This window comes from Paramisgurnus dabryanus, chromosome 12 (assembly GCF_030506205.2).
Source record: "Paramisgurnus dabryanus chromosome 12, PD_genome_1.1, whole genome shotgun sequence".
Lineage (NCBI taxonomy): Eukaryota > Metazoa > Chordata > Actinopteri > Cypriniformes > Cobitidae > Paramisgurnus > Paramisgurnus dabryanus.
In genome coordinates this window covers 14,712,774-14,739,923 of record NC_133348.1, presented here as the reverse complement: position 1 = coordinate 14,739,923, position 27,150 = coordinate 14,712,774, and the positions used below count along the sequence as shown (strand labels likewise).

The 27,150-nt window shown below is 39.9% G+C and overlaps 1 protein-coding gene across 1 annotated transcript in view; it reads right to left on the bottom strand.

The window, feature by feature from the left end:
* The window catches only part of foxo3b (forkhead box O3b), a 29,015-nt gene extending 2,878 nt beyond the window's left edge, over positions 1-26,137 (bottom strand). The window contains exons 1-3 of the mRNA XM_065256767.2: positions 25,612-26,137; positions 24,756-25,417; positions 79-1,505 (exon numbers count right to left, since the gene is read on the bottom strand). Coding sequence (XP_065112839.1) covers positions 93-1,505; positions 24,756-25,274 — 1,932 coding nt within the window. The 5' untranslated portion in view covers positions 25,275-25,417; positions 25,612-26,137 and the 3' untranslated portion in view covers positions 79-92. The remainder of the gene's footprint in view (positions 1-78; positions 1,506-24,755; positions 25,418-25,611) is intronic.
* Between the last annotated feature and the right edge of the window lie 1,013 nt (positions 26,138-27,150).

Here is a 27,150-nt window from a genome sequence, read left to right as displayed (position 1 = left end):
TCTTTCTTGCTTTCATGACTCTCATCTGTCTTTTAGTTTCTACATAAAACGGACTGCTATGACTACCTTTTGGCTCACCTATGTAAATGCTATCAACCAGGCACCCAGCTTTGATTGGACTGCTTTGTCCCAGTGAAGTTTCCTACAGGATTCAGGCTAACAGCATTTTGCACCAATGCATCAAAGTTAAAATCCAGACTATCAGAGTCCATTAGTTCTGAGCGGATTATGGAATCCACATCACACTCCAGACTCCCGTTAAACATGTCCAGGTCCAAGTCTGTAGGAAACCGGTCTGATCCTGAGATCCCCATCCCATTACCTCCATTTAGCCCAGAGTAAAGTGTCTCGCTCATCAACAAAGAGGACTGTGGCTGGAGGTGCTGCTTTGCAGAGACTATATTATTAGCATCGTTAGCTAGACTTTGAACCCTGTTGTTGGAGAGGGAACGCAAAGAACCCTGGGCACTTGACCCCGGATGGTGTTGCTTAATCTGAAGATGGCTACTTCGACCATTTAACACAGAGCTAAATGATGACATCATGGGGTCATTACGGAGCATGAGGCCATTGCGAAGGCGAGAGTTTTGAGAGGTGATGGCAGTACTGGCCTGTGATATGAGCGGGTCCGACTGCGTCATCATGACATCACTATGATTATGAGAACCCAATGAATCAGAGTTCAGAAGCTCCTGTAGCGAGTTCCCAAAACCAGGAATGCCAGAGAATGTCGTTTGCTTGTTTTCCTGGATGGTTTGCATGGGTGTCTGACGAATGCCTGCCGGCGAAGGCCCAAAAATGGGGTTGGTGAGTCCTGCACTGTTGTTGCCCCCAGTTAGGGATGAAGTTGAGCTTGAGGGGCAAGTGGTGGTTTTGGTGCCGAAGGTAAAAGCAGAACCTCCTTGAACTACCTGCCCCTGTGTGTTGATGTTGTTCAACAAACCATCCATTAAGTTGTCAGCCTCGTTGAGATTAATTGTGCAAGTTAGATCAGCTAGTCCTGGAAGTTCAGCTGGGCAGGTTTTGGAGTTTGATGAGGAGGAGGAGGGAGGAGAAAGACTGCTGGGGCTGGAGTAGAGCATTGGGGAGAGAGGAGGCCCATCTGTGACATCGTCAAGCTCTGGATTGGCAAGAATGGGTGACAGGCGTCCACTCAGGGTGCTAGCATTGGAGTTAGTTCGTGAGCGGAAGTCAGTCCAACAGGTTTCTAGTTCATCACTGCTACGGGAAGTGGGACTTCCTGGCCATTTGGACAGACCGCCACCAGATACATTCTCCAGCGAACCCTCTTGGGTCGCCTGCAGGGCTGCCTTTTTCTTGGCCGCACGCCCACGTGCGCTCTTGGTGTATTTGTTACTATTGTCCATGGAGACTGCACGTCGCCTTGGTGCTTTGCCTCCCCGACCCCCTTCAGGATTGATCATCCACCAAGAGCTCTTCCCAGTTCCCTCGTTCTGTACACGGATGAAACGGCTATGCAAGGACAAGTTGTGACGGATGGAGTTCTAAAAAGAGAGCAGACAGAAAACAGGTGGTTATGAATCTTCCAGTAACCAACACACAGTTTAGTAAAGAAGTTTTAATGTTATTCAATTTATCTGGTGCTTCAAACAGTCTAAATCTTTAAGAAGTTTTTTTTTCAGAATTTGCATGGTACTGTTTATAAACGCTTCTGATTTTCATTCATCTTTACACTTGCACACTTGCATTCAGCTAGAACTCCTGTTGTTACATAAGTCAGCTTTGTTGAAAAAGACGTACAGATCTATACAGATTATATGAACCATTGATGTAACACACAAGAGGCCATAATAATGTTCCTTTCATGGCTGCCTTACTCACATCTGAAGAACAGGTATTTTTCAGTGTGAGTGAATAGGAAACCAGTGGAAAATAGATGCCATTGTGTATGAAGCATACAATGTGATCTCGAGAGGTTGAAAAAGGACAATGTGCTGTGTAACTATAGTAACTTAGCAGAGGAAATGTTTTAGAGCCATAACCTTGGGGGGTTGAATCTTCTAAAACATTGTTTTTTTTTCATAATAATAGATGCTTAATTTGTTTCTGCAGCTCAGTTGGCAGTGCATTGCGTTAGCGGTGCAAAAGGTTGTGGGTTTGATTCTCTGCACGGATAAAAATGTATAGCTTGGATCCACAGGAAGTACCTTTGGATAAAAGCGTCTGCCATAAACGTAATCTAAATGTAGTAGGCTTAAATTATTTTTCTAAAGGGACATAGAAGTATAGTGGTAAATACTAACAAATATATATTATTATATTAATATTATTTCAGATAATGTGCATCTTAAAACCAAATCTGTCAGTTTAAAGCTTAGTTGGTGTTTTCTTGAGTTAGGATGAACACTACCACAGATACTGGTGTTTACAGTGCACCAGTCAAGTCTCTTGAGATTAATGACATAATGTTTGTGTATGTGAGCAAATGTGTAAGGGAAAACGGGTTGAAGGGTATGACTAAAACCTCAATGGAGTAACATGTTATGAATGAAGTCATTAAGAACTATAATTTTCCTTCTCCACTAACTTGGCAGCTCATAACAAACATGGTGCCATTGACACCAAATGCATTTTCTTCTTTCTTCCTCTACTACGTTTAAAGGACAGTTCACTAAAGAAAAGAAAAAAACAACAACACTGTATACTCAATATGTTTTCTCACATAAAAAATAAAAGATGCAAAAGGTGCACACACCCTATAACCCCTATTATTATCCTCTCAGTCTCAGTTAGAGAGCATATACCCACAGTTTCCTTAATTCAAAACTCAACCTTTCCGCAGAAACTAATGAGGCATAACAAATTCCCAAAGAAGATTACATCAAATCAAAACAATACCACCTGGTTTAGATTATCACCTGTTCCGTTTAAATTTCACCCATGTTTTGTTTGAATGCCTAATCAATACAAATGCGTAAGATCTCTATGCATGTGTGTGTTTGTATGTGTAAGAGGCTGTTAACCGAGCGCCCAGCTGCACACTGAATCTCCCTGGAACACAGAGACCTTTTTGTCCGTCAGCAACATGTGGTAACAATCCATCAATGTCAGCAGCCACGCAATGCACACACACGCAACTACGGCTTCACTCACATTCTTTCGCTAAGAGATATAGAGGAGCGGGTGTATTTTGGTCATCTGGTGCTTTCCACGAATGTTATTGCGCTTTGGTTTTTTTGTGATGTTAGGAAGCCAGTGCTTCTGTAAATCTAAATATTATAGTGTATTAATAGAAACAATGATCAAGGCAAACTTATTGCATAAAGAATGAGGTTTGGGGTTGCATAATATAGGAACTAGGGCTGAGCGATATAGCTAAAAATATAACCCTAACAAGTAAATACAATTCACATCTCCATAGGAATCCATAAATCTCTTTCTCTCCACACACACATACAGATGATTATTTCAGCAGGAGTCTTACACAAGGCAGTAACTCAGGCAGTAGCAGTACTATTGTGTGAATGGGTTTGGCAGCTGAACACGTCAACTTTCAATGACAATTTTAATGACTATACATAGAAGTTTGTAAGTTTAATAGGGGGTACGAATTGCTGTAATATCTGAAAATGTGCATGAAGAATATTAGCCAAGAGTATTTTATTCACGTGGCATCATAATGCTTGTGACCCAAATAATTCCGTTTTTTAAGTCCATAACAGGGGTAAAGATAGACTAAAAGAAATTGAAATAAGTTGGTTTAGAAATAAACTGAGAAAATAAATACAGCAAAAATAAGGGGAGATGGAGTTTATACATACACTGTCCAAGCACAGAAAACTTGTGCACCCTCCCACTCTCCCTCATCCCATTCCCAGCTGCCTTGACTGCTGGAGAGAAGGAGAGAACATTCCATTCCATCCAACCAAAATGTGCATTTTCTGTCCAGGACAGGACGTCTCTTCTGTGCGTGTGTCTTTTATATGAAAGTGCGTGATTGTGTGAGAGAAAGAATGAGTTTGTATGTGAATTATCTGAAGGCTGAGGTGGACTGCTTGGGGATCCAGTTTTCTCTGGATTACATCCTGGATGTTTTCTGTTCTTACGCTCTATTATTTTTTGGCTCCTTCAGAGGTTCATAAGTCATGTCAAGCCATATAACAGTTTCCTCAGTTCACTAAAAGTACAAACAAGCAATTCTTAAAGCCCAAGTCATTTATTGTATTATGTGGGTAACGCATGACTAACCAGCTAGACATAATTGCTTACACACACACAATCAAAATCTATGGTCATGTTTATTTCCTCCAGAAATGTTATAGTTTTACACAGTACCAATAATTGAAGCAATGTTTCCAAAACATTTCCAGTACAAAGCACGAGAAGCCTGCGTGCAACAGGCACACACTACATATTGTGGCAAATTACAAGACCTCCTTGTTTATCCTTGGACTTTATATCCAGAGGTGGTGGCCTTCCCAGCCTACTCTCTTTAGCCAATAACAGTGCCTGTATACAGACACACCAGTTGGATAGCTAATCTCACAGTAGGTCAGTATGTTTCATTGGTGCGGTCCAGCAAATGTACAAAGTATTTATATCTATGCAAACACAAACATTCAGGTGCACATGCTAGGTGTGCAGGCATTCAAGAGCTAAGCAGACATTCAAGATATTAGCATGTCACGGCCACAGACTCGCCCAGACGCCTCGGTAATGTAGTAATAGTATTATATGGCATGAGTATCTTAGGACAACATGTCTTGGGTACAGTCAGTTCTAATATCAGGCCCATGTTGTGTGCCAAAGAACTGCAAATCCCATCCTTTCAATTCAGCCAGCATAAACAAATACAATTGATGTGGAAAATGGACAAAGGAAGGAAATGTGGTTTTCAAAAATTAGGATTAGAAATTGAATGTTAAATCATTCTGCAATTGCACATCCAAATAATATTTTCTTTCAATTCATGTCCATATTACAGATGAATCTAATGTTCAGTTTATGTTAGATTCTTCTTCCACGGTTGATATATACACCAAATCATACACCAATCAGAACGACTGAGAAATTGTCTTTATCTGAATCTTAGTTACTTTGATTGCGTACGCAGGATATGTAAGGTCTACAGATGTAGGATAGGGTAAAGGAGTAAAGCAAAAAGAGACAGTTGACTATTAAACCCATAAATAATGTCTGCATAGCTTTGAATGTGAAGTTCACTCATAGTAAATAACTCACCCTTGTAGAAAACACACACACACACACACACACACACATATGGCATTCCTTTCAACACATGTCTATTGTGTATTTAGCTTTGCTGCTTAACCCGCTTCCCACGTGTGTAACCCCTTACGATGCACACCCCTTTGGCATCTCTCTTGGAGTATGTTGGACCCATGCACATAAACAACACTGAACAGACATCAGCCACACACGTGATATTTTTAGCTGCAATTTGGAACACCGTGTCCCTTGATGTCCCAGGTTACACTGGCCGAATTGAAAGAGTTGAGAGCCATTTATACACTTGGTTTTAAAAGGTTTGCTAATAAAAGCTGAATTTCGTTTTCGAATGCTACAATAACAAAGCTTTTTCAGGAAAGCAAGAAAGCCAGCTTTCATTGCTCCAACAAATCTGTTCTCAATCATTGCAGTATTTGGTTCACACTTTATCGTGCCAAGGACGTGTTTGTATTGCAAAATGCACCCAGCATGCATTGAACAAGCAACACGTATCTGGTGAGCTACAGCTGCTGTATTTACTCATAATGGCAGAGCTTGTGACATATCAGTGAATAATTGGTTTCAAGAGTTCACATCTCTAAAACTGTCACATGGACGGTATTGCATGACCCTTTCTGGATGATTCACACTGTGAATACTGGAAATTAAGTGTAGACTAGTGTCATTTAACAAAGACTGGGAAAACAGGTTTTCTCTTTTTCTACGGTAATCATATTTTCTTCATAATGAATTTGTTTGTATTGCCATCGTATTCCTGTGGCCTTTGGCAATATATCATTGTTTGGCTTAGTCTCTATGCGAATGTTTGTCACTTTTGTGCACATCTGGGCTTGATTAGAAAAAGGCCCTGTTCTGTTTTATGTTCGCGGGTGTTTGGGATAATGTATTTGAGAACTGCTTTCCTAGCTATGATCATAAGGGTGTGGTTTGCTCATTGGGTTTTTCAATTTTAAGTACTGAAATGACTACCTCATCACTATTCACTGGAGAGTAAGATAATAAATCCACAATTAAATGTGATACTTTTAAAAGTTTGGTGTGCCGGCTTTTACATATAATTTTCTGATATGAACTTTGAGTTAATGTCTGAGTTGTTGTTTTGTTATCTAGATAGGAAGTTTGCACGCATTGCATGGTCTTAATGAGTAAAGGGCGATTTATAGTCGTGCGTAGGTCCTACGGCGTAGCAGGGACGGCGTAGGTTCCGCGTCGGTTTTCATTTATACTTGTGCGTTGCCGTCCGCGTCGACGTGCAAACACACGCGAAACCGCTGGTTGGCAGTAATCACGCGTGTAACCACAGTAGCAGAAGTCGTCGTCACAGAAGAAGAAGCTAAGCAAGTTAACCCACAAACGTAGAAGAAATAGCAACTTGTTGTGTATAATTTGAGAAGACCAGCAATGATGGAAGTAAATAAACAGCGACTAATGTTGCAGTTTGAGTTAAATCACTCCTCAACTTGGCTCATCTTTGTTTTCACCGTCTCAAACGGAAATACCTATGACGCAGCTTTTTTACCTGACGGGAGGGGTTCTGGTGGACCAATCACATCGCTTACGGTCCGCGTAGAGCCGACGTGCTGTTAGAAATTTTGTGAGGTGCGCGTCAGGCTACGCAGAGCTACACCCAGGCTACGGATAGCCTACGCCGTAGCTACGCCGTAGGACCTACGCACGACTATAAATCGCCCTTAAGTAGTGATACTTCATGACAGAGAGGACTTTGGAGATATTTCAGACACAACTTTGTGTTCTTTTTTTAGGATTATGATGCTTTTGATAAAAACATACTTACAACAAACTTCATACTTTTATCAACTTTGTGGTTTCATGGATGCAAGGAAAGAAGAGTTCCGTAAAGGTCCCGTTCTTCCTGTGTTTTTGAAGCTTTGATTGTGTTTACAGTGCGCAATATAACATGTGTTCATGTTTCACGTGTAAAAAAAAAACACTGTATTTTTCACACAATTTACTTATCTGTATAGCACTGTTTTCACAGTCCTAAAAATGTGCTGATTTCTTCCTTGTTCTATCAAGTCCCTTCTTCAGAAATATGTAACGAGTTCTGATTGTGTAGTTTGTTTAGTGTGTTGTGATTCGACAGCAGCTTAGCTTAACAGAGCTGTTTGAGCTTAGCTGGCGACTGACGTATTCCTGTGGGCGGAGTTTAGTTAAAAACTTATATATTGACGTCATTAAAGCAGGAAATAGAGTGCTGTAGGCCAAACTGGCCGTTCGCTGTAGGCTTTAAAAGGGGACTTCTGTTAAAGAAAATATATCGTCTGGCAGTGAACTTTGAGCATTAGCATTTTGCAGGTATTATTTATGCTCTAATGCTGCATTTACACCAGCTGCGGTAGAGGCGTCAAGCACGAGTGATTTCAATGTTAAGTCAATGTGAGGTCTCGCAGAGCAAAAGTGACGTTTGGCACGGTAGACGCAATTCCGCCTCATTGGTGCTTTTTGTGCATTTTGCATTTGACGCGAATTTGCGGCTGACGCCCAAGTTGAAAGATTAAACCTTTGTCGGATTTTCGTGCCGCGCTAACCAATCAGGAGCCTGCTTGCTGCTGTGGCGGCAACCCCATCCGGAGTCACTCATTCAACATGAAGGAACGCTTGATATTGTCCGTGAGCAGTCACCCGGAGCTATACCACACAAGTTCTTATTTCAATAGAGACAGGAACAAAAATGACCTCGCTTGGAAGAGTGTCAGTGAGGACTGGGCAACCTGGTAAGTTGTTAATACACATTTCACTTTTGAGTCACGTGATGTTTATCGACCCGCTGCATTCCCGCCATTTTTTAAACTATTGTCCCCCTATAGTAAGGTGACCAAATAGAAACCGGTAATTCTCTCGATAAATGCACAATCAACATCAGCCATTTTGCAAACGGACAACCGCATAGCACCTGCTCTCCCACAAAAAGCGGATTTCGCCTCTGATGCGCGTCAAATGCTTGCTTTTTCCGCGCGTCTACTTAACTCTAGACGCATGAATGCATTCAAACTGTTCAATTGGCAAACTAGGTGCGGTAGATGCGATTTTGATGCCTCAAACGCGGCTGGTGTAAACGCAGCATAACAGAAACATTACACACTAACTAAAGTTTAAAAAATGGGATCAGGAAGAAGGTGACCTTTAAAAAACTGCCCACCTTCAGAAATTCACCAAAATATGTTTTTCTTATAGTAAGGAAAGCATAAATACTTGGCAATAAGACAAAAATACTCATTAGTGGTCTATAAAAATCTGTGTGCTATATTTTAATATAACATATTGTGTTACATCTTATAATAATAGATGACACGTTTATACCTGGGTGAAAAGAATGCCAGAATAAAGAAAGTTGCAGCTTTGCTTTGCTAAGAAGCTGGACAAGACTACAGCTTTAGTCACACTTTTAAAGAGAACTGACCTTAACTTTTATCCCACTTAACATTACGAGACGTGCTGTTAAAACTGACTCCTAGCTTTTTTTTTTTAATGTGTGCATGTTTCCACCTTTGGAAAACTTGCATACAAACACACATTTCACTTTGCTGAGCTTGGCAGTGTAGGGAGGGGCATCACCCCCCACACATTTTATTCTGCAAAAAGTAGATAAGTACAAAAGGAACATTTCTTTATCACTCCTCACCATGCGACACTACTAATATTACTGTATGATGATTATGCACAGTAAAGCCAGCAGAGCAGGGATCTTGCTAACAATTCATGGGAGTCGCCACAAAAGAAGACAAAGAAACTAGCATTGCAGCTGAGAGGTTTTCTGCTGTACCAGCAATTCTCACTCCCCCTCCTGTAGTTCCTCCAGCCTTGACTTTTGGGCCACATGATTTCCTGTTTCTGCTGATGTGACACACACAAACAATAATACACTCGCTGTTATGCACGTGCATGCAGACACATACACAAAACATTGTATAACACTCAAATCTTTATACAATAATGTGCGGCCTTTAAAGAAACACACCAGGTGACCTAATTCAAAGTAACATCACATGGTCAGGGGAATTGTGGGAACCTACTGCCCTGACTACTATACTAATTAAGCTTAATGTTTGCATTTGTAGTATGCTACTGTACTTTGTACAGTATGTACACTATTCTTCTTACGTGTGATTAAGGGAGATAGAAGGAAAAGGAGAGAGAAGATATCATTGGTTGGTGCAGTGTGGCTTCAGATAAGGTGACAAGTTCATGTTGTCTGTGCAAACTTTGCTGAGTGCAGACTGCCCTTATCTTTAACCTCTCTTATACTGGAAACAGCGAAGAGAGGTGCGTGCCAGTGTCTTCCTTCAAAATAAACTAGACTGATTAGGTAATTAAGGCTGAAGTCATTTTGGCTGTGTACGTATGTGTGTTTGGATAAATAGGAGATTAAGTTCTAAACATAGAAACATTGGGACGTGCAGGAATACGCGTAACACACACCTCTCTCTGGGGAGAATTCAATAAAGAGTTGCGCAACGTTTGCATGTGACATTTTAACCTGCCAATAAACACATTGAAATAGATCTGCAACCTGGGTATTTAAATAAAGTCTTTCCTATACTTTTTAGTGCAAAACACACATGCACAAAAATACAACATGCCCTATAATAAGCTCTCAGAACTCAACCACAAGATCAGGATTTAGAAATTGTGTTCAGGACAGATTTCACACCGTTACTCAATTTGCATAATTATTTTAGTGAATCAGGCTGAATTTGACAACAACACAGGAAGCATAACCATCTGTACACTAACCAGAAAGCCAATCACACATCAGTCTTCACTTGGTAAACAAACCCTTGCTTTCATATACTTGGACAGTGTCTAGGGGTGTACTCACATACCAGAGTACGTTTGACCCCATAGTACAGTTCGTTTGGCTAATGTGATCGCTTCATACTGTACCACTGGTACGCTTTGCAGAGGTGGTCTCGGGTACGGCTCACTTTGATGCGGTGGTGGGACACGCACGCCAGAATGTGAAACTTCAGTTGTTACTGTAAAACACTCTGAAATGAGCTGCACAAATACATACAGCTGTGTGTCACCGCATCCCAAACAACCCCAGGTAACAGAGGTGTGTTTGACATCATGCCCGCTGTGCGGACTAATCGGTTTATGACATTAAAGCAGCTCGACAGTGATTGGAGGACAGACTGCTCCTAATATGCTTTTAAATCTCTCTTATTAATGTCATACGCCAAACAATTTGCACAGCGTGCATGAATTCAAACACACCTAATAACTCCATTGCACATATCTTTAGTTTTCTACAAAACAAACATATCTTTTAATGACGTAATCGTACTCTGGTACGGATCATAAAGTGTAGTGTGAGTGCAGACAAGCGGACGCGTAAGGAGGTTGGAAAATCGCACTCGGGTACAAGTCAGTCCAGTTAAGTATGATTTGAGCACAGTTGGTTGGAACATTCCTCTTTGTGTAAAGGTTAAGGATGCTCTGTACAGTCACCTCTATTTGCTTGTTCATCTTTCTGTCCTTGCTGTCCTATCTTTCATTTCTCTGTCCCTGTTCTGCTTTTCTGAGGCGCACAGAGCCTAAGCACATTCTCACAAATGCTGCAGCTTGACATCATGACGAAACTCACTGAAACATCACACACACATATCTCTCTGAGCTGTGGCTGTCTATTGATGCACCCATCCTCCTTCGCACTTTCCCTTTTGCACTATTTCCCTTTCACAGAGATCTATGACCATCTCTTGCACTCAGAGTCCAAAATTAACTTTTTTGTCACGTCAGCTAATAGTTAGTAATGTCTTAGTAACCATGTATTACTTTTATCATAAAAAGAATATTTCTCCCCTTTGATAGTGTGACTCTGTTTATCATTAAAAGTGTAACTGTCTGGCATGTAACTGTCAACACATGACTTTTATGTTTATTATTTGGTTGACTAACGTGAAGAATTGGGGAAGTTAAAATGCAGACAAGTCACAACTATTTTTTACAGTATTGATGAGATTATAATACGTGCCGATAGCATTCTGTTAAGAGTGAGATGGCATTTAGAGGTAGGAGTGTGATATTGCTTTTTAACAGTTCGACGCACGAGTTTGATACACAAAAACTAGAAAACGACAACAGTGATTTTAAAAACACTTTCTTCTGCCATGCATTTGGAAGCTCAGAATGACAGGTAACCCCTTCAGCCGTTTGTTTTCAATGTCAGTGAAAAAAGATGTAATAGCTAGCGGGTTTTAAGGGGGTCACACGCCGGACGCGCAGCTCAGCGCCGCGTCGAGTCACGTCTAGGACAACTCAGAGGTATCGTAGAACCGGAAGTGCACATTAAATAGGGCGAGCTTACTCAGATAGCGTCTACTTCAAAGTGCAAAATATATGTTAGCAGCCAATGTTAATGATCTGGGACAAATATGATGTTATATAATGTTAAACTATGTAAGTGGCGCTCAGTGGCGCAACTGCGATATGAGCAACTTCCTGAGTCGTAGCTGGGCGCCGCAGACAGGCGCCACCTGTCGGCACCGGTGTGCGTACACTCATAGAAAACAATGTGTTCAATTTTTTAGAATGGTGCGGCGCTGAGCTGCGCGTCCGGTGTGCGACCTTCTTTAGTGTGCCGCGGACCACAGCCTCATCTCGGACACCCCTATTTGATGCTGGATCTGTGTTTGATGGTCAAAAATGAGATCTTGTTTTGGGTTGATCAGACCAGCAGTCTTTGGTCTCATGAATCCTTTATTTGTTTCTTTTATTCATATTTAGTCTTTTTTGTTGCTATTTCTTTGGCGGATGTAAAAGCTATATGTTGGTTAAAAGTAGGTGGTGGTTGAGGAGAATCCCCCTTTCATATGTAAAGCGCTTTAAGTGCTGCAGAAAAAGCGCTATATAAATGTAACAAATTATTATTATTATTAAATCCTATTACTTAGAACTATATGAAACTGATTTTCTATTTAATCTTAAAGGGATAGTTCACCTTAAAATGAAAAAAAATCATCATTTCTTTTTTCTGATGAACACAAAAGAAGATATTTTGAGAAATGATGGTAAACACACAGCAGATAGTGACCATTGACTTTCATAGTAAGAATAAAAAATATGATGGATTTTAATGGGTACTGTCAACTGTGTGCTTACCATCACTTATAAAAATATTTCTTCATCATTTATCAAAACACTTCCAAAATATTTTTTCCCTACTATGAAAGTCAATGGTCACTATCTGTCACTAAAAATCAGAGTCAGAGAGATGTCGTTTCTGCGTCATCTCGTGTTTTAATATTCACATCACCGAAAAAAATCCCTAATGTGTATAGTGAGCCAGTGTCCTTACCAGTGCCCAAGCGCCTGTACACCATACTAGCTGGGTTAATTCCAAACAGCATGTGCCCTTTCAAAGAAGGGGACACGTGGAAACAGACGCTCCAGGTAAAAAGAAAAAAAGATTGTTTTCATTGCTCTATTAGCCAAGTCCACACTATGAGACACAATGACTGTAACTCTCTCAAAAGTTTACACATCAAGACCTCTGATCTTTGAAGGGATTCACGCTGATGTGATGCTCTGTTGGCAGCTTTTTCCAGTCACAGATAGAGCGACTGTATAGCTCAAGTGCCTTCCTCACTCATTTATTACCAGTGGCGGAATGATATGTAAACGATTCGAAATGTATACATATCCATCAACACATCAACAAATAATGTAAACGATACAAACACACACACACACACACACACACACACACACACACACACACACACATTCTGGTTTCCATGTTTAATGGGGACATTCCATAGACATAATGCATTTTATACCATACAAACTGTATATTCTATTCCCCTTACCTGCCCCATTCCCTAACCCCAACCATCACAAAAACCTTTCTTGTATCTTAGATTTTCAATAAACATCATCTTGTTTGATTTATAAGCTTGTTTCCTCATGGGGACATCAAAATGTCCCCACAAGGATACAAAAACACTGGTATTCCTATCTTTGTGGGGACAATTGGTATATACACACATATGATATGTAAACGATTCGAAATATATATAGTTTAAATAGCACAGTTGCCCTAACTATTTAGCTGTTAAATGACATTGGGAGATTAGTGTCATAGTTCTGGTCTGACTCCTAGACCTCATTTCCACAACCGTCAGGAGCTGTTTCTCCAACTATTTCCTGTTCCAGAGCTCATATACAATATATTTAGTGTGTGCAGTCAGTGACCCCAAAAACTATTTGGAAACTTAAGCTAATTTTAAAAATGTAGAAACATCTCTGCATTACAAAACAAACTATCAAACTAAGTAGCATATACAGCACAAAAACAAAATTTTAATACAGCATTCCTAAGAATAACAATAGATTCGCTTTTAAGACCATTAGTATTCAAATTAAGACCATAAGTGTTCAGTTTTCTTATTTTTCTGATCAGTTTCTGATTTATAAAAATTGACGAAGAATGATGAAATGTTAAAATAGTAAAGTAACTGATAAATGCTAAGATGCTTAAAAATAACTAATAAAGGTCTGTCTAGCACCATTTACAGATAACATTTAAATTAATAATTTGGCATTAGTACAATTTATTGTGTGAGTTGAGTGTGTAAATAGCTTAACTTAAACTCTTTAGTGGAGCTCATAGTTATTAAATAAGGAGAAGACACTTTGTTTATTAACATCTGATCTGTTAAATTAAAGGTGTCTATCAATTATGATGTATAAGTTCACAAAAAGTCCTGAGACCCCATGGCAAACTAAAATTCTTCGAAGTTTGCTTGAGATTACTTTGACTTATTATGACCTGGCACATATTTTTACATGACAGCGGTATCTCAGCATAATCTTAAAGGCTGTTAGTGAAATCCTTGATAATAAATCAGTCACACAAGTAGGACATTTGGAGTTTTTTTCTCTACTCTTTTTCCCTCTTTTCTCCCTTCTACCATTTCGACTGGATGACTCCTGTAAAGGGCTTTTCTCTAGTGGAACCCAGAACAAAAGCCTTCCAGTAACAACTCATCTACTGCTGAACTCTATGGCACAGCGCCAATTAATTCACACGCTCTCTGGCAAATCGGACCCCTGCCAGAATCGTTACACATGCACACACATAGATAGCTGAACCGGGCCTCTCTCAGGACTTAAAAAGGGGCGCTAAGAGAAAGAAGTGGACCTCTAAACACAATTCAGGCATATGTGAGTGAGCACGTAGTCCTGGTCACCAACCACTAAAGATCGATATGTGAGCAGGGTGCCACTTTTATAAGAGGTGACACTAGTAATCCCTCCAAAAATTGAGATGGAAAGAAGTGGTTTTGGTTGGAGGGGCAAAAAGTGCTGACAAGTTCTTCAGTTGTGGAGCTTGAAACTTGAAAAACCTGCATAGCAACTCTCTCTGACACGCTCTCACATGTTCGCACACACAAACGTCTACTCCATCATCACAGCATCCCTTTAGGCAAGATATAGCAGACTGTAAATGTACATTTAGGATTTGTGTCTTAACTGGATTTACCACACGCACAGGCACAAATATTAAATATGTATGCCAGGTACACATGCAAAGGTTTTTGACACACCTGCTGCTCAATTATCTCTCATTGCTGTGAATTTGATCTTATTGCATCAGAAAGAAAGCAACAGTATGTAGGCTACTTGGCATTCGCACCAGCAGCAATGACAAAGGTGGTAATTTGCTGTTTTTAAATAGTCCAAAAAAAGGAAGCGAGTTTGTATTCTATTTTAGTTTATAGACACAGACAGAAGTGGTGGTTTGATCACGAGACTCACATAAGCCAACTTAGATGTGCAGGATGTTTACTCCTCGGTTCCTCTTCGTCCATCTGCCTGCGGGGTCCAAAATTACTGTCGTAATGCTTGTGTGCTCTTAAGGTGTGGTTGTCAGCTGAGACTGTTTCACTCCCTACTTGTGTTACGATGTGTCAACGAAACTCTTGTTTGAACGCCATAGCCCTAGCCCAAAACCTGGTGAACCTAGTGACTTGCTGCTTACTGTGTACATAGGCAGATACTTTCATAACACCCACTATTGACTGACAAGTGATTGAAATAGAAAGTAAAATTGTTAATAACATATATACATATGAAGAGTTTGATTCCAAAAGCCATAAACACCTTTTTTTTAAAGTTACCGCCAAAATCAGTACTGTATCAGGTCAGTATTAAAAAGTAAATTCTTAATTTTATGCGAAATCCATGATCAACAACCAATCAAAACAAAAAAATGCCGGTTGCTTGTTCTCACGACAGCATCAAGCTTCTGTCATGCTAATACATTGACCCCAGGGGGATTTTTTGAGAAACTTTCCCTTATTTTACGTGAAGCCAACGAAAATTGATCAGGACCAAAAAAATTTACAGCTGATCGCTTTGAAACAAGTTCAGCGATGACGTCCCAAGTATAACCGCAGCAATGATAGTGTTCTTAATATGACAAAGTAAGTTTTTTAATTAATGCCATTAATGTTTAATCAGTGTATACCACTAGTCAAATAAATGAATATAACATGGCAAAGATGAATGCACATTTATAGATTGATTCAATAGATTTTTATCATTTTGAAAAAAAACTTTTTTATAATAAATCTTTGAAATTCAAATTATGGATTAGTATTTTTCCATGTTTTTATAAACTAAAGATGAAATGTGAAAGTTTGTAAAGAAATTAGTGGTTTTCATCTTGTCACCTTCTTGGTATAGAAAACACGTTTTTACCGAAATTATTCAAAATGGATTTATTGCGTTTTGGAACTAAACTCTTCATATATTGAATGTTTTATATATTCAGTATTTAATAAAACATAAGTTCATTTATAATACACATTTCTCTCGCTTTATCGTCCATTTTCAATTAATTTTTTACTGCGTATCACAGTGAATTCTGGGATTGCCTTACAATCCACAAAGGACCATGCTAAGCTACCTGGGAGCAAAAAAAATGTATAGAAGGCAGCATAATGATGGTTTTTAAATATGTAAGAAGCATTTGCATTAACTTTCTGGCAAAGGCTATAAGGACCTGACTGTCACATCTAAAAAGTATATCACTGCTAACAAAGTCTTATATGAAGTCTGGGTCATAGATCGTATGCCTTAAGTGTGCCTAACAACAGTGATTCATAATTCATTGAAGTGAAGTATGTGCCCACCAGGCTTTTTGTGTTTGTGTCTGTGTGCATACTGAGTTTGTTCACTGTAAAATGCACACACAGAGAAGCTCATGAGACTCTTTGTCTGACCCTTTTCTCTATCCGTCTAGACATCTATCGTCTGGAGATACAAAAGAGTTGATGGTTTCGCTTGTGCCAGGTTACCTTGCACATGTGTGTGTAATGGGATGTTTTTGGGAAGCTAGTTTATTCACTTTGGGTAAGTTTAGCATCTGAACACACTTTCTGTGCTTTTGTGGCAATTGCCATAGGGACTCTAGCAAAAAAATTTACTGTGCCAAAGGGAAGTGTTTTACAAGTGCAAGGGGGACTCTCAGGGCAAAGTCATTTAGAAAAGTGTAGTTTTGGACAACTCTCAAACCCTGCTCTTTCCTCTACCCACTCTGGCATTCCCTTTCACCCGACGCTCTCGTTTTCGTTATGTTTTTCTTCGAAAACACTTTAGCTTTCCAAGTCTTGGGCTGTTCGAGTGGCATGTCTGGTTACAAAAAGGGCTCACACACAAGCAAGAACCACTGTTCGTGTCCTTGCGTATTTATATGTAGTGGTTTGGGTAAAAGTTCATTTAGCTGTCATGAAAACTGGGCTGACATTTTCCGTGGCACAGAAATGATTTTTAAAGGATTAAATGAGTAAGTCTGGCCACAGGATTAAAATCTGTTTTAGAGTGTAGAAAAGTTCTTCTAAATGTTTGTCACCATTCGGGGACCAAACATTAATGAATTTAGTGTTTTCCAGACTGTATAGAAGAAGCCTTGCAATCTCCTCCCTCTGTCCTCTTGTTCTCCCCCTTCCCCCTTATGCTTTCGTCTCTTGCTCTGAAAGAGACCTGGAGGATTGCCAGAGTACGACCGAACAGTACACACACACGCAAGTGAACACGCCATGCTGCACAGCTACACACTGACCTACATATGCATTCACTGCGCTGATTGAGTGCCCCACTGAACCTCTCAGCCAATCAGAGGTGGGGGAGGAGTGCTAGTTAGCCAATAGCATTGTTTGCCCTCAGCACACACTCTCTCAGTATCCGTACAGTTTTTTTAGGCAGAATAACCATTAGCTAAAAATGGATATTATGTGCAAAGACTTTTTTATAGCCAATCTTATAGACAATTCTATTAACAGTTAGTAGTACTAATATGCAACATTTGATACACATGCTTGTTTAATAGCGCTATAAATATAACGGTCCGAATGCAACCTCCGATTTTATTGCATCTATTTCGCAATAACACCACATTTTCAATATGTGACCCTGAACCACAAAACCAATCATAAGTCACAAGGGTATATTTGTAGCATAGTCAACAATACACTGTATGAGTCACAATTATTGACTTTGTATGCAAAAAAATCTGAATATTAATTAAAAATCATGTTTAATGAGGATATTTTGTACATTTCTTACTGTAAATATATTAAAAATGTATTTATCATGAGTATTATGTGTTGCTAAGGATTTAATTTGGACAACTTTAACGGCAATTTTTCAGATTCCAGATTTTTAAATAGTTTTATCTTCGCCAAATATTGTCCTGTCCTAACAAACCATACAGTACATTAATGGAAAGCTTATTTATTCAGATTTCCAAAAATCCGTATAACTGGTTTTTGGTCCAGGGTCACATCTATTTCATAATATATGTCTAATATGTATATTGCCTGTAATATGTATTCAATGTAAACCTGCTTTGCTACAATGCTAAATTGTGAAAAGTGCTAAAGAAATACATTTGAATTGAATTTATACTTTTAATTTAAATTTCCTGATTTATGGTCTGCGGGAAATTTAGTTTGACTTATTTGCACATGAAGAGTGTAGTGTTGCCAAATCAAATGTAGGGCCAGTATACCTTAAACATACACAAAGAAACACAAACTCCTGTGTGAATGTATACACTTGCTAACATACAGCAAACATTAAACAGGGTCATGAGGAGGTCTTATTGTAAAGCATTTTTTTCATAGTTAAAGTCGGAGGGCACAATATTTGAAAGCCAATGTTGATATTTGAAATCACCTAAACATACACACCCGCCCCACACATACGCAACCCCGGCAAGGATATTGGGTAGTAGACACAGCCCTTACTGCTGATTGGCTACAAGTGTGTTTTGGTAGTCGGCACGATTCAAACATTGTGCATTCCGCCTTTAATGTAAGCAAACCTTTGGAGTTTGTGTGGATGAAACTTGTAGCACAATATATGTGCTTCCTGAAAAATTAAAAGGCTAGTATTAATGAAATGAAAGCGAGCATGATTTAAACTAGTCCGGTCATCCTCAAAGGCTTGTCCTGGTCAACAGCTGATAGAGAATTAAAGTGCATCCTTCATCCTATTTCATCTCTCTTGTTTTATCTGTGAGACTCTATAAGTGGCTTTTCGTTTCTCTCTTTTCCTATCCATCTTTATGTTTTGACCTGGTGTCATTTCTCTCTGCAATAAGTGTGATAGATGGTGTGATCGTGAAGCTGATGTAACCACAAAGAGGAGACAACCATGTGATCCATGGCTTTTTGTATGCGGATTATTCTGTGTTATGCACACTGTTTGTGTACATACACACACAATGTACACACTCAGTCAGCTCATATGACCAGTCACCTGGCTAAGCCTCAAGTTTAGACAGACTAATCCTCACACTGCACATCACACCATTAAAAGAAATAATCTTTACAACTAAATCATATCTATATCACACAAGTTTTGTACAAAGTAACACTAATTGGCCAGTATTTTATGCATTTTGTGTCTGCGGACTTTAAACAATATGCTGTGTTTTGGAAAGCTTGGCCATTGCAAGCCATTGTGTTCTCCTGGAAAAACCTTGGATCCCACTGCACAGCTGCAGGAAGGAGAAAAAAAGAAGGGAGTAAAAGGCTGGATGGAGAAAAAAAGAAAAGTAAAACAAACAGGGGGAAAAGTGGGGAGAGGCACACTAACCCATATTTACCAAGCAGAACTGAGAGAGTAAAGAAAATATGCATAGAAAAAATACAACACTACATATGCACATTATATATGATACTTTGAACAACAACACATGGCACTGACGTATTCTCAATCGCATGTGCATGAATCAATCAGTCTAAAAGCCCTTTCAGTCAAATGGTGATGTCATCTTCAGCTAGATCATCAGCAATCCTCTCCCACTGGACCAATCTCAATCTGTTTGTCTTTCTCTTTGCTGTTCTCCGTCTTTTGTCTTTCTTTATAATGTAGCTTTATTGGTAGAGTGCAAGGAGTGTTCAGTGCACATTACTTACAAAAAGCTCTAAATACTCCAAGTTTTAAGAGACTGTCCTTCACTTTAGCAATACCACTTTGCAAAACTTTGCATACCAAACTCACTACCACAAAGCTCTGACCAGAGTTGTTGTATAACTCCACTGCAATCAAGTAACACAAACAGTGTGGTCATTTTATGTTCTCTGGAAATTACAGAGATGGAGTAAAAAACAATGAAAACACTACGCACTTATATAAAGAAATTATATACATTATAACTAAAAATATTCAAATGTATGTGCAAGTGAACAGTTCATACGTAGTATTCATTCACTGTTTCACTGATAAAATCTTTCAAAATATTCAAAGCAACGTCAAAACTGTATGTTCCCCTCGCGGTCTTCATAGTACAACATGGGACAGTGTAACCTCACACCCCCACCCACTTTCACAGTAATCTGAGAGAAAGAGAAGGAGGGAAACTAAGATAAAAAGACTAAGGAAAAGAAAGAAAAAGTAAGGGGCCCCTTTTTGGTACCCCTTAATGGGCCTCTACATGGAGAGATAGAAAAAGCTGGGAAAGACACAGACATATATGGATGAATATGTAATTACATGTATATATATATGAATCTATACACACCACAGGAAAAAGAGAAATATGAAGTTATACATACAGCATGTAGTTTCAAAAACAAATGGGTATAATAAAAAAGCTGGGCTTGTGGGGTGTAGGGAGCGTGACTGTTTGTTAGTGCAGCCTATGAGGAGTACAGTATAGCTACTTATTTAAATATTAGGGATACATTTGTGTATGTTTAGAAAGTGGGTATGTAGGGAACTCTGACATCTAACATCTAATAGACTTTATTTTTCACTCAGTTTTTCTTAAACAAATGAATTGAGAAAGTACTTTCTGAACTTTGCAGGTTTGCAAATATAGTTATACACTGACCCATCCTACAACAACCGTTTTTAAAGTTTGAAAGTGTGTATCTTTATCTATAAACATATGAACAATCAGTCAAAAGTGAAACCAGATTTGTTTCATTTTGAGCTGGTAATCATGACTGAAAGTAAAATTGTGTTTAGTGACTCAAATGTTAATATAGTAACATATATGCAAAATCAGTGGGTTTCTATTGGTAAAAGATTTGAGTCTTTTTGAGAGAAATCACATTAGATACACACTGTCCTTCGCTGTAGGTTACAGTGCACCCACACTGACTGGGTTGAAGCTTTTGATCATTTGTTTCCAACGAGGGTGTAAATGGCGTATGCAAAGACAGATGACTGTACATTGCTTTTAAAGCGAATACAAATGAGAGACAGACAAATGTAAAGAAATACTAACAAAGCACAGCCTTTCAGTAATGGTATTCTAAGTAACACAGCACGTAAGATACCCAGGAGCTGTGGAGCAATTTCATGCCCCCATAAACACTGTATGACACATGGGAGTAGAGAGAGACAGACAGTGGTGGGGGAGGAGTACAGGCAGAGGTAAATGGGCCAAAACTGGACGACTATACCTTAACGACAGGCAGTGTTATATTTAGAGATTACAATGTTTGCATGAGATGAGATGAGCCACATTAATTTAGCCCATAATGATCCTCATAGACTGCTTCCTCGCTTTGCCTGAGCTGGCCGATAACAAGCTGCCGATGTGTCTAGCAGCTGGAACTATCGCAGACTTTACTGCTAAGTCAGCATTTTGGATCTATTCAACTTGATCCACTAGCCTCCCCTGACACCCATATCACCACAGCTGACCTGAGGGCAGGTTAAAGACAGGTGTGTAAACACTGAAGGTGCAGTGAAAAGAGAGTGGACTCTTAGATAACACACGTATGCCGATGACCTCATCATGCATGGGCATGGTGCATACAGTACATACAGTATTGATCCAAAGCAGCTTTACAAAGATAAACCCATTCGTTTTGGAAGATGACAAAACATATCCCCACACATCTACATATAAATTCACCTGACCAAATTTGCCCTCGGACTTATGAATGTAAGCGATGCTCTTCGGACTTCACAATTTGACTACCAAATCTCCAAAGTGCACATGGTCACTGTGGTGTTATGTCAGAGAAAATACATTTGTTTAGTCAAGGTAGCCAACTTCTATTGCATCCTCACAGACTCCAAAGAAACACCTGCTTCACTATCTATTTTCAGTAACCTTTAATCCACCGTAATATCAATGTAATCTGGGTTAATCAATCTAATTATGTGGCTTGACACACTTCACGAACACCAAAATAAAGCACTTGCGTCACCTAAGCTAGGCTAATAATCACCCACGCTAATTTGACAGTGTTTTTTTTTGTTATCTCTCAAAGAGCTGATGCATGAGATTGTCAGTGAAGACATATTTCTTAAAATTGTTTTCTCCGTTTACTGTAATGATCGCTCATTACAAAGCATCTCCTTTCATTACCCTTAGCTTTGTCTGGCCAAGAGCCCCTGACACAGAAAGCTAGCTTTATTGTACTCAATTAAATTTTAACTGAGAACAATTTATCCACCCCTGCTCAGAGCTCATGTCATGACAGACACAAGTAATTGGAAATGACGGACCAGGAAGAAAACAAATTAAACTTTTAAAAGCCTTAGGTCAAAGCTGCTTGCAAGTGCACCTTTACAAAGCAAGAGACGCACGGGTGTGCGATGAAGAAAAGGCTAAACAAGAAAGAAATTCAAATGTCCATACCACAGCGTATATGCTTCGTAGGCGCCACCCGATCAGGAAGTCTGTGTTTTTAATCAAATGTTTTCAAATATGAAAATGTCAGATGGGAAAGGGACAGTATGCATATGTAGGTGATGCTGGTTAAATGTATCATTGGAATTGTATGGCCCATATGTTTATCAGGCTTATCAGTGAGTAAAGGGAAAGTACGAAGGCAGGCTTACACTTTATCAAACAACATTTACGCTGACCTATCAGCCTACCTGTGCATCCATATCAACGTCCTTGTATGTAACCATAGTGAAACGTCTATGATCCCTTAATCAGTGACCCCAATGTTCGCACTATCTATACTTTCCTGTCCACACTTTTCCCTTGTACACACTTTGTGGGTAGAATACTGGACAGAAATGCATTCAAACCATCTTGCCATTTGTAACACAGACACATCCATCAAGTCTACCAAGTGAAATTCTCAGAAAACAGACCCTTTCATTGAAAACCCTTCTGAATGAAACATTTGAATAGGCCTAGCATAGCAGCTCCGAATATTAAGTGTTCCTGGAACAGGAACATGACAGTAGTAGTTTGTTTGTTATAAGTTACATAATCTAATTATGTATTTTAGATTTGAGATAAACAGAGAGGTTGTACATGGTAATAGCAATGAGAAAAGTATACAGAAAAGTGTCTGGTGGGCAAGATAAGAATAAAAATGCTAAGCTGGCAAGTGTGTGTGATTGAACCTGTCTCTTAAAAATTAATACAGCAACCTGAATTAATGCTTGATGGATGAATAATTTAATGGCTTACTTGTTTATAAAAGATAGTACATTATTTAGCAATGGTGGCATTATCTGTCATTATATGAGCTCATTTATTGTGAGGAGAGATTTGTTTCAGGGTTGAGTAGGAGGATCATTACGTAATACCACTTATGCTATAACAGTCAACCCCCTCTTTCTCTATTGATAAATTTAAATCGATGTTTGCACACATCCATCATTTATTGTTTGTGGATCATTAAAAAATGATTGCAGTTCGTAAAATTGTATTTGCATGTTGGCAGTTTAGCAGGTAAACTGCGGGAGAGTTTATCTAAGTTGTGTGGATACGGGTGTCTGAGCTCTGTACACAAATATAGTCTACAGACATGTGCTGGAATGCATGTCATATTTAGAGCATGCGTTAAATAACACTAGCACAAAGTTCATGTGGTTAGACATTTTTCTAATTGACAGAAACAGGCACTTTACGACTAAATTAACAGTGAGAGGTTTGTTTGTTTATTTGTGTGTACTCATGCTATAAAACATGTTTGATTGATGGATAGTTGAGAAACACGATCATTCTGGGGTGTGCATGTATGCGATCCCAAACGTTAGATAAGTCGATGTGCAACGGGATCTGTGCTGAGCTGGAGTCCATGTACTTTGCTGTTGCCACATACAGGCCCAGCAGTAACTCAGCTTTCACTATTATAATTCATGGCTATTTACAGCCAAAGGGACAGGCGAACTTGGGCCACCGCAGCTAACTCAGTCCTTGACCTTGTACCCACCACCTCAGTCTCAACCATACATACCCTCCCCCAACCCACTATCTCTATCCCTGAAATGCCCATATGTCTTGTGCTGGCTATGGCCCATGATAGCAATGACATTCCCTTTGAAGGCAGTTGTGCCCACTGACTGCTAAGGAGAACTTCGCGCCATTCGTAGTTACGCAATCCCTAATGCCATTCAACACCTACATAAACACTTCAGACAGTTTCTATTGCGGCTACTGTGCCAAGTTTTATGTAAGCAATGTGTGTGTGCATATGAAAATAAGAGCATTTGAATATACTGACATTTATTAGACTTGGCACTTTAGATACGTCGGGAATTTTAATATAATCACAAGACTGGTTTTCCTAGAGTACAAGTGTAGAAACCTTTTTTTGTGTATTAATTACCTTTTGTAAAACCACAGTTTTACTACAAAAACTGTGGTTAGTTTAGGAAAATCATGGGTAATTTGTGGTAACCATTGTTCATTTGTTGTTAAAACATGGGTTATTTTCCAGGGCTATTCCTTAATATTTTATTTTTTTTAAAACAAACAAACTTGCCAGTTATGTTTACTCAGACAAGCGTTTTATATACAGTGGAATAATGCTGGCGTCCGGAAAAATGGTTTGTTTACTGGTGACGTCATCCAACTCATACACCACCGAGGCACGCGCACGCGAGCTCCATCCAGTTGCACTTCTCTTTTCGTGCGCGCACGCACATGTCCAAACATACACGAACATGCCAGGACATGTGTTTCTTATTGCGACGTAGCGTGACATGAGTACAGAATTGAGCAGATACACGCGCGCGTGACAAACACGCGCATACATTTCGCACGCGCGCGCGCGCACATTTTCTAACGGAGCACTTACCTTCCAACCAGCGGAGCTGTTGCTGTCGCCTTTGTCTTTAAAGTACGGGACGCTTCTGACCATCCAGTCGTATATCTGAGACAGGGTCAGTCTCTTGTCCGGTGTGCTCTCTATGGCTTTAGTAATAAGGTCTGCGTAGGACAGGTTTCCCCAAGCGTTACGCCGCGAGGAGGTCTTCCGGGGAGTTTGCGGTTGGCTGCCCTGACCGCTCGCCCCTGGGCTCTCAGTGTTCGCAGAAGCCAGCTGAGAGGAAAGCGGAGAACCAGTGTTCTCTTGCCCGCTTGTAGCCAGGCTCGGACTGCAGCTGTCCTCTCCTTCACCCACGCCATTGGCGTTGATTGCCATCGCGCAGTCATCCTCATCGTCCTCTTCCTCAGGAATTATGTCAACGTCATTGTACGCAGGCTTCGCCGAGCTGGACTCCGGCAGTGGCCAAGTGCATGACCTCGGCCGTTTCTGCGGCTCGAAATCCGGATCAATGGCAACGTCCAGAGAAGACTCCAGGGTTGACTCCGCCATCGTCTCTATAGTCGCTTCACTTCACTTGCTAGTTCAAAGTTAGGACGCGGTCACAGTCGCATGCCATGAATGCGTCTCTATTCTAAATGGTGCGCAACGCTCCTCGAGCGACTACTGCAAATCTTAAACTTGAACACCACTCCCTGTGTTTTACAAAGACAAAATGCAACACACACACAGCCGATCATTATACAGTATTAAGCATTATGTATTGACATCTAAATTAGTTGCGCATGAAAAAACTGTACACTTTAAACTGATTATTATATAAATAACCAACATAAAATGTGTAGATACGTATGCATGAACATGATTATGCAATAATTTGCATACGCACCATTCACTCAAATCCCGCTGTGGTCTTTCTCTCTCTTCTGTCGCACTTGGTGCACTGATGTAATACAGCTAAATCTCTCCAGCGCACTTCGCCAGTGTCCACGGACAAAGCGCCACAACGTCAGCGCACGCAACCATCACAAGCAGCAAGTCGCTGTAGTGACAAAAGAGCTGTCAGAGTATGGCACGGCACAAAACGCACGCTAGGGACCAAAACGACAACTACAAGCACCAGAACTAAACTACTCGTGCTTGTCTAGTGCTTTAAAATCGTGTTGCCATTTGTCAGTTTGACCCGTTGTTCCTTCTTCAAGTGTCTTTAATAGTTAAAGCTCGAGACGCGATTGTCACTGTCTTGTTAGGGTGCTCGAGGTCAACGACAGCTTTACTGTACGCTGCGGAAAATTCCAATCCAAAAAGCCCTCTCACCTTATCTATCTAAACCCACAAGAGGACTGACTGGCTAAATCGTCTGTCAGCATGCGAGCCACCTCAATTGAAGACCGACTGACTGACTAGTGGAGAGGAGAGAAACGCAGTGTCTAACGCTGACAGGGACACGCCCCCTAGATTCCGCGCATGGGATCGCCTCTTAAAGGGGCCACTGCTCCTCAAGCACAGCTGCCAACAGGCAAGAGGACATGTTCAAACAAGTCACTTCAAGTGCTGAGACCCATATCAGTTTATCGAATTTCCAAATATAGATTCAGTTGCTAGAAATTGCAGTTCAGACATGCAAACAACAATATCTAGACATTTACGTTGAATGTGCTTATAGATTAGATATCACAAGTAGTAAGCATTTATTAAGGACAGTGCTCAAAGTGATAGTTTGGCTATAACAAATTTGTCTATAATAAGATGCTAGAGTAATTTATATTTATATGAAGAATATAATAACTATTTATTGACAGCAAAAATTAACATTTCCACTTTTAGATGTATTACAAATGTCTTATATTTACCTTTCTCTCTTGTAGGTTCAGCCAAGTTCCTCGCGTTGGCCCTTTAATCGCTGTGTGAAGTCGTCCGTCACGAAACGCCCCCTGCTGCCAACCTCGTTTTATTAAAACACATGACGTAATTTATCATCCAGAAAAGTCTTTGCTGCCCTTTCCCTTATTCAATGACGTACTCAGCATCATCTCATGTCTTACCAAAACACCAGCACGTCTTTGTTCTTCAACAGACGCGTATTTTTAAAAGGGCGCGTTTTGAAGGTGCGCGCTCCTGGTGCTTGTGAAGGAATGCGCGCGCTTCTGCCAATGCGCAACAGCGAATACATACCATTAATCGAAATGCGAGCTGAGATTATGCAGATCTATCCAACCTTTATGCATAGAAATACATGTAAAGCAATTGTGCAAAGTGCCGTTTACGCACGTATCAGTACGATATACGGGACCGTTCTGTGATCCTTTTGCATGTCCTATCTACGCTTTTGCTCATTTGGGCACAAAAGATTTCACACCGCATGGTTTGCACAAACAGTACAGCTAAAGACCCCCGCCTATATTCACTCCTTATCTTTTCAAAATCA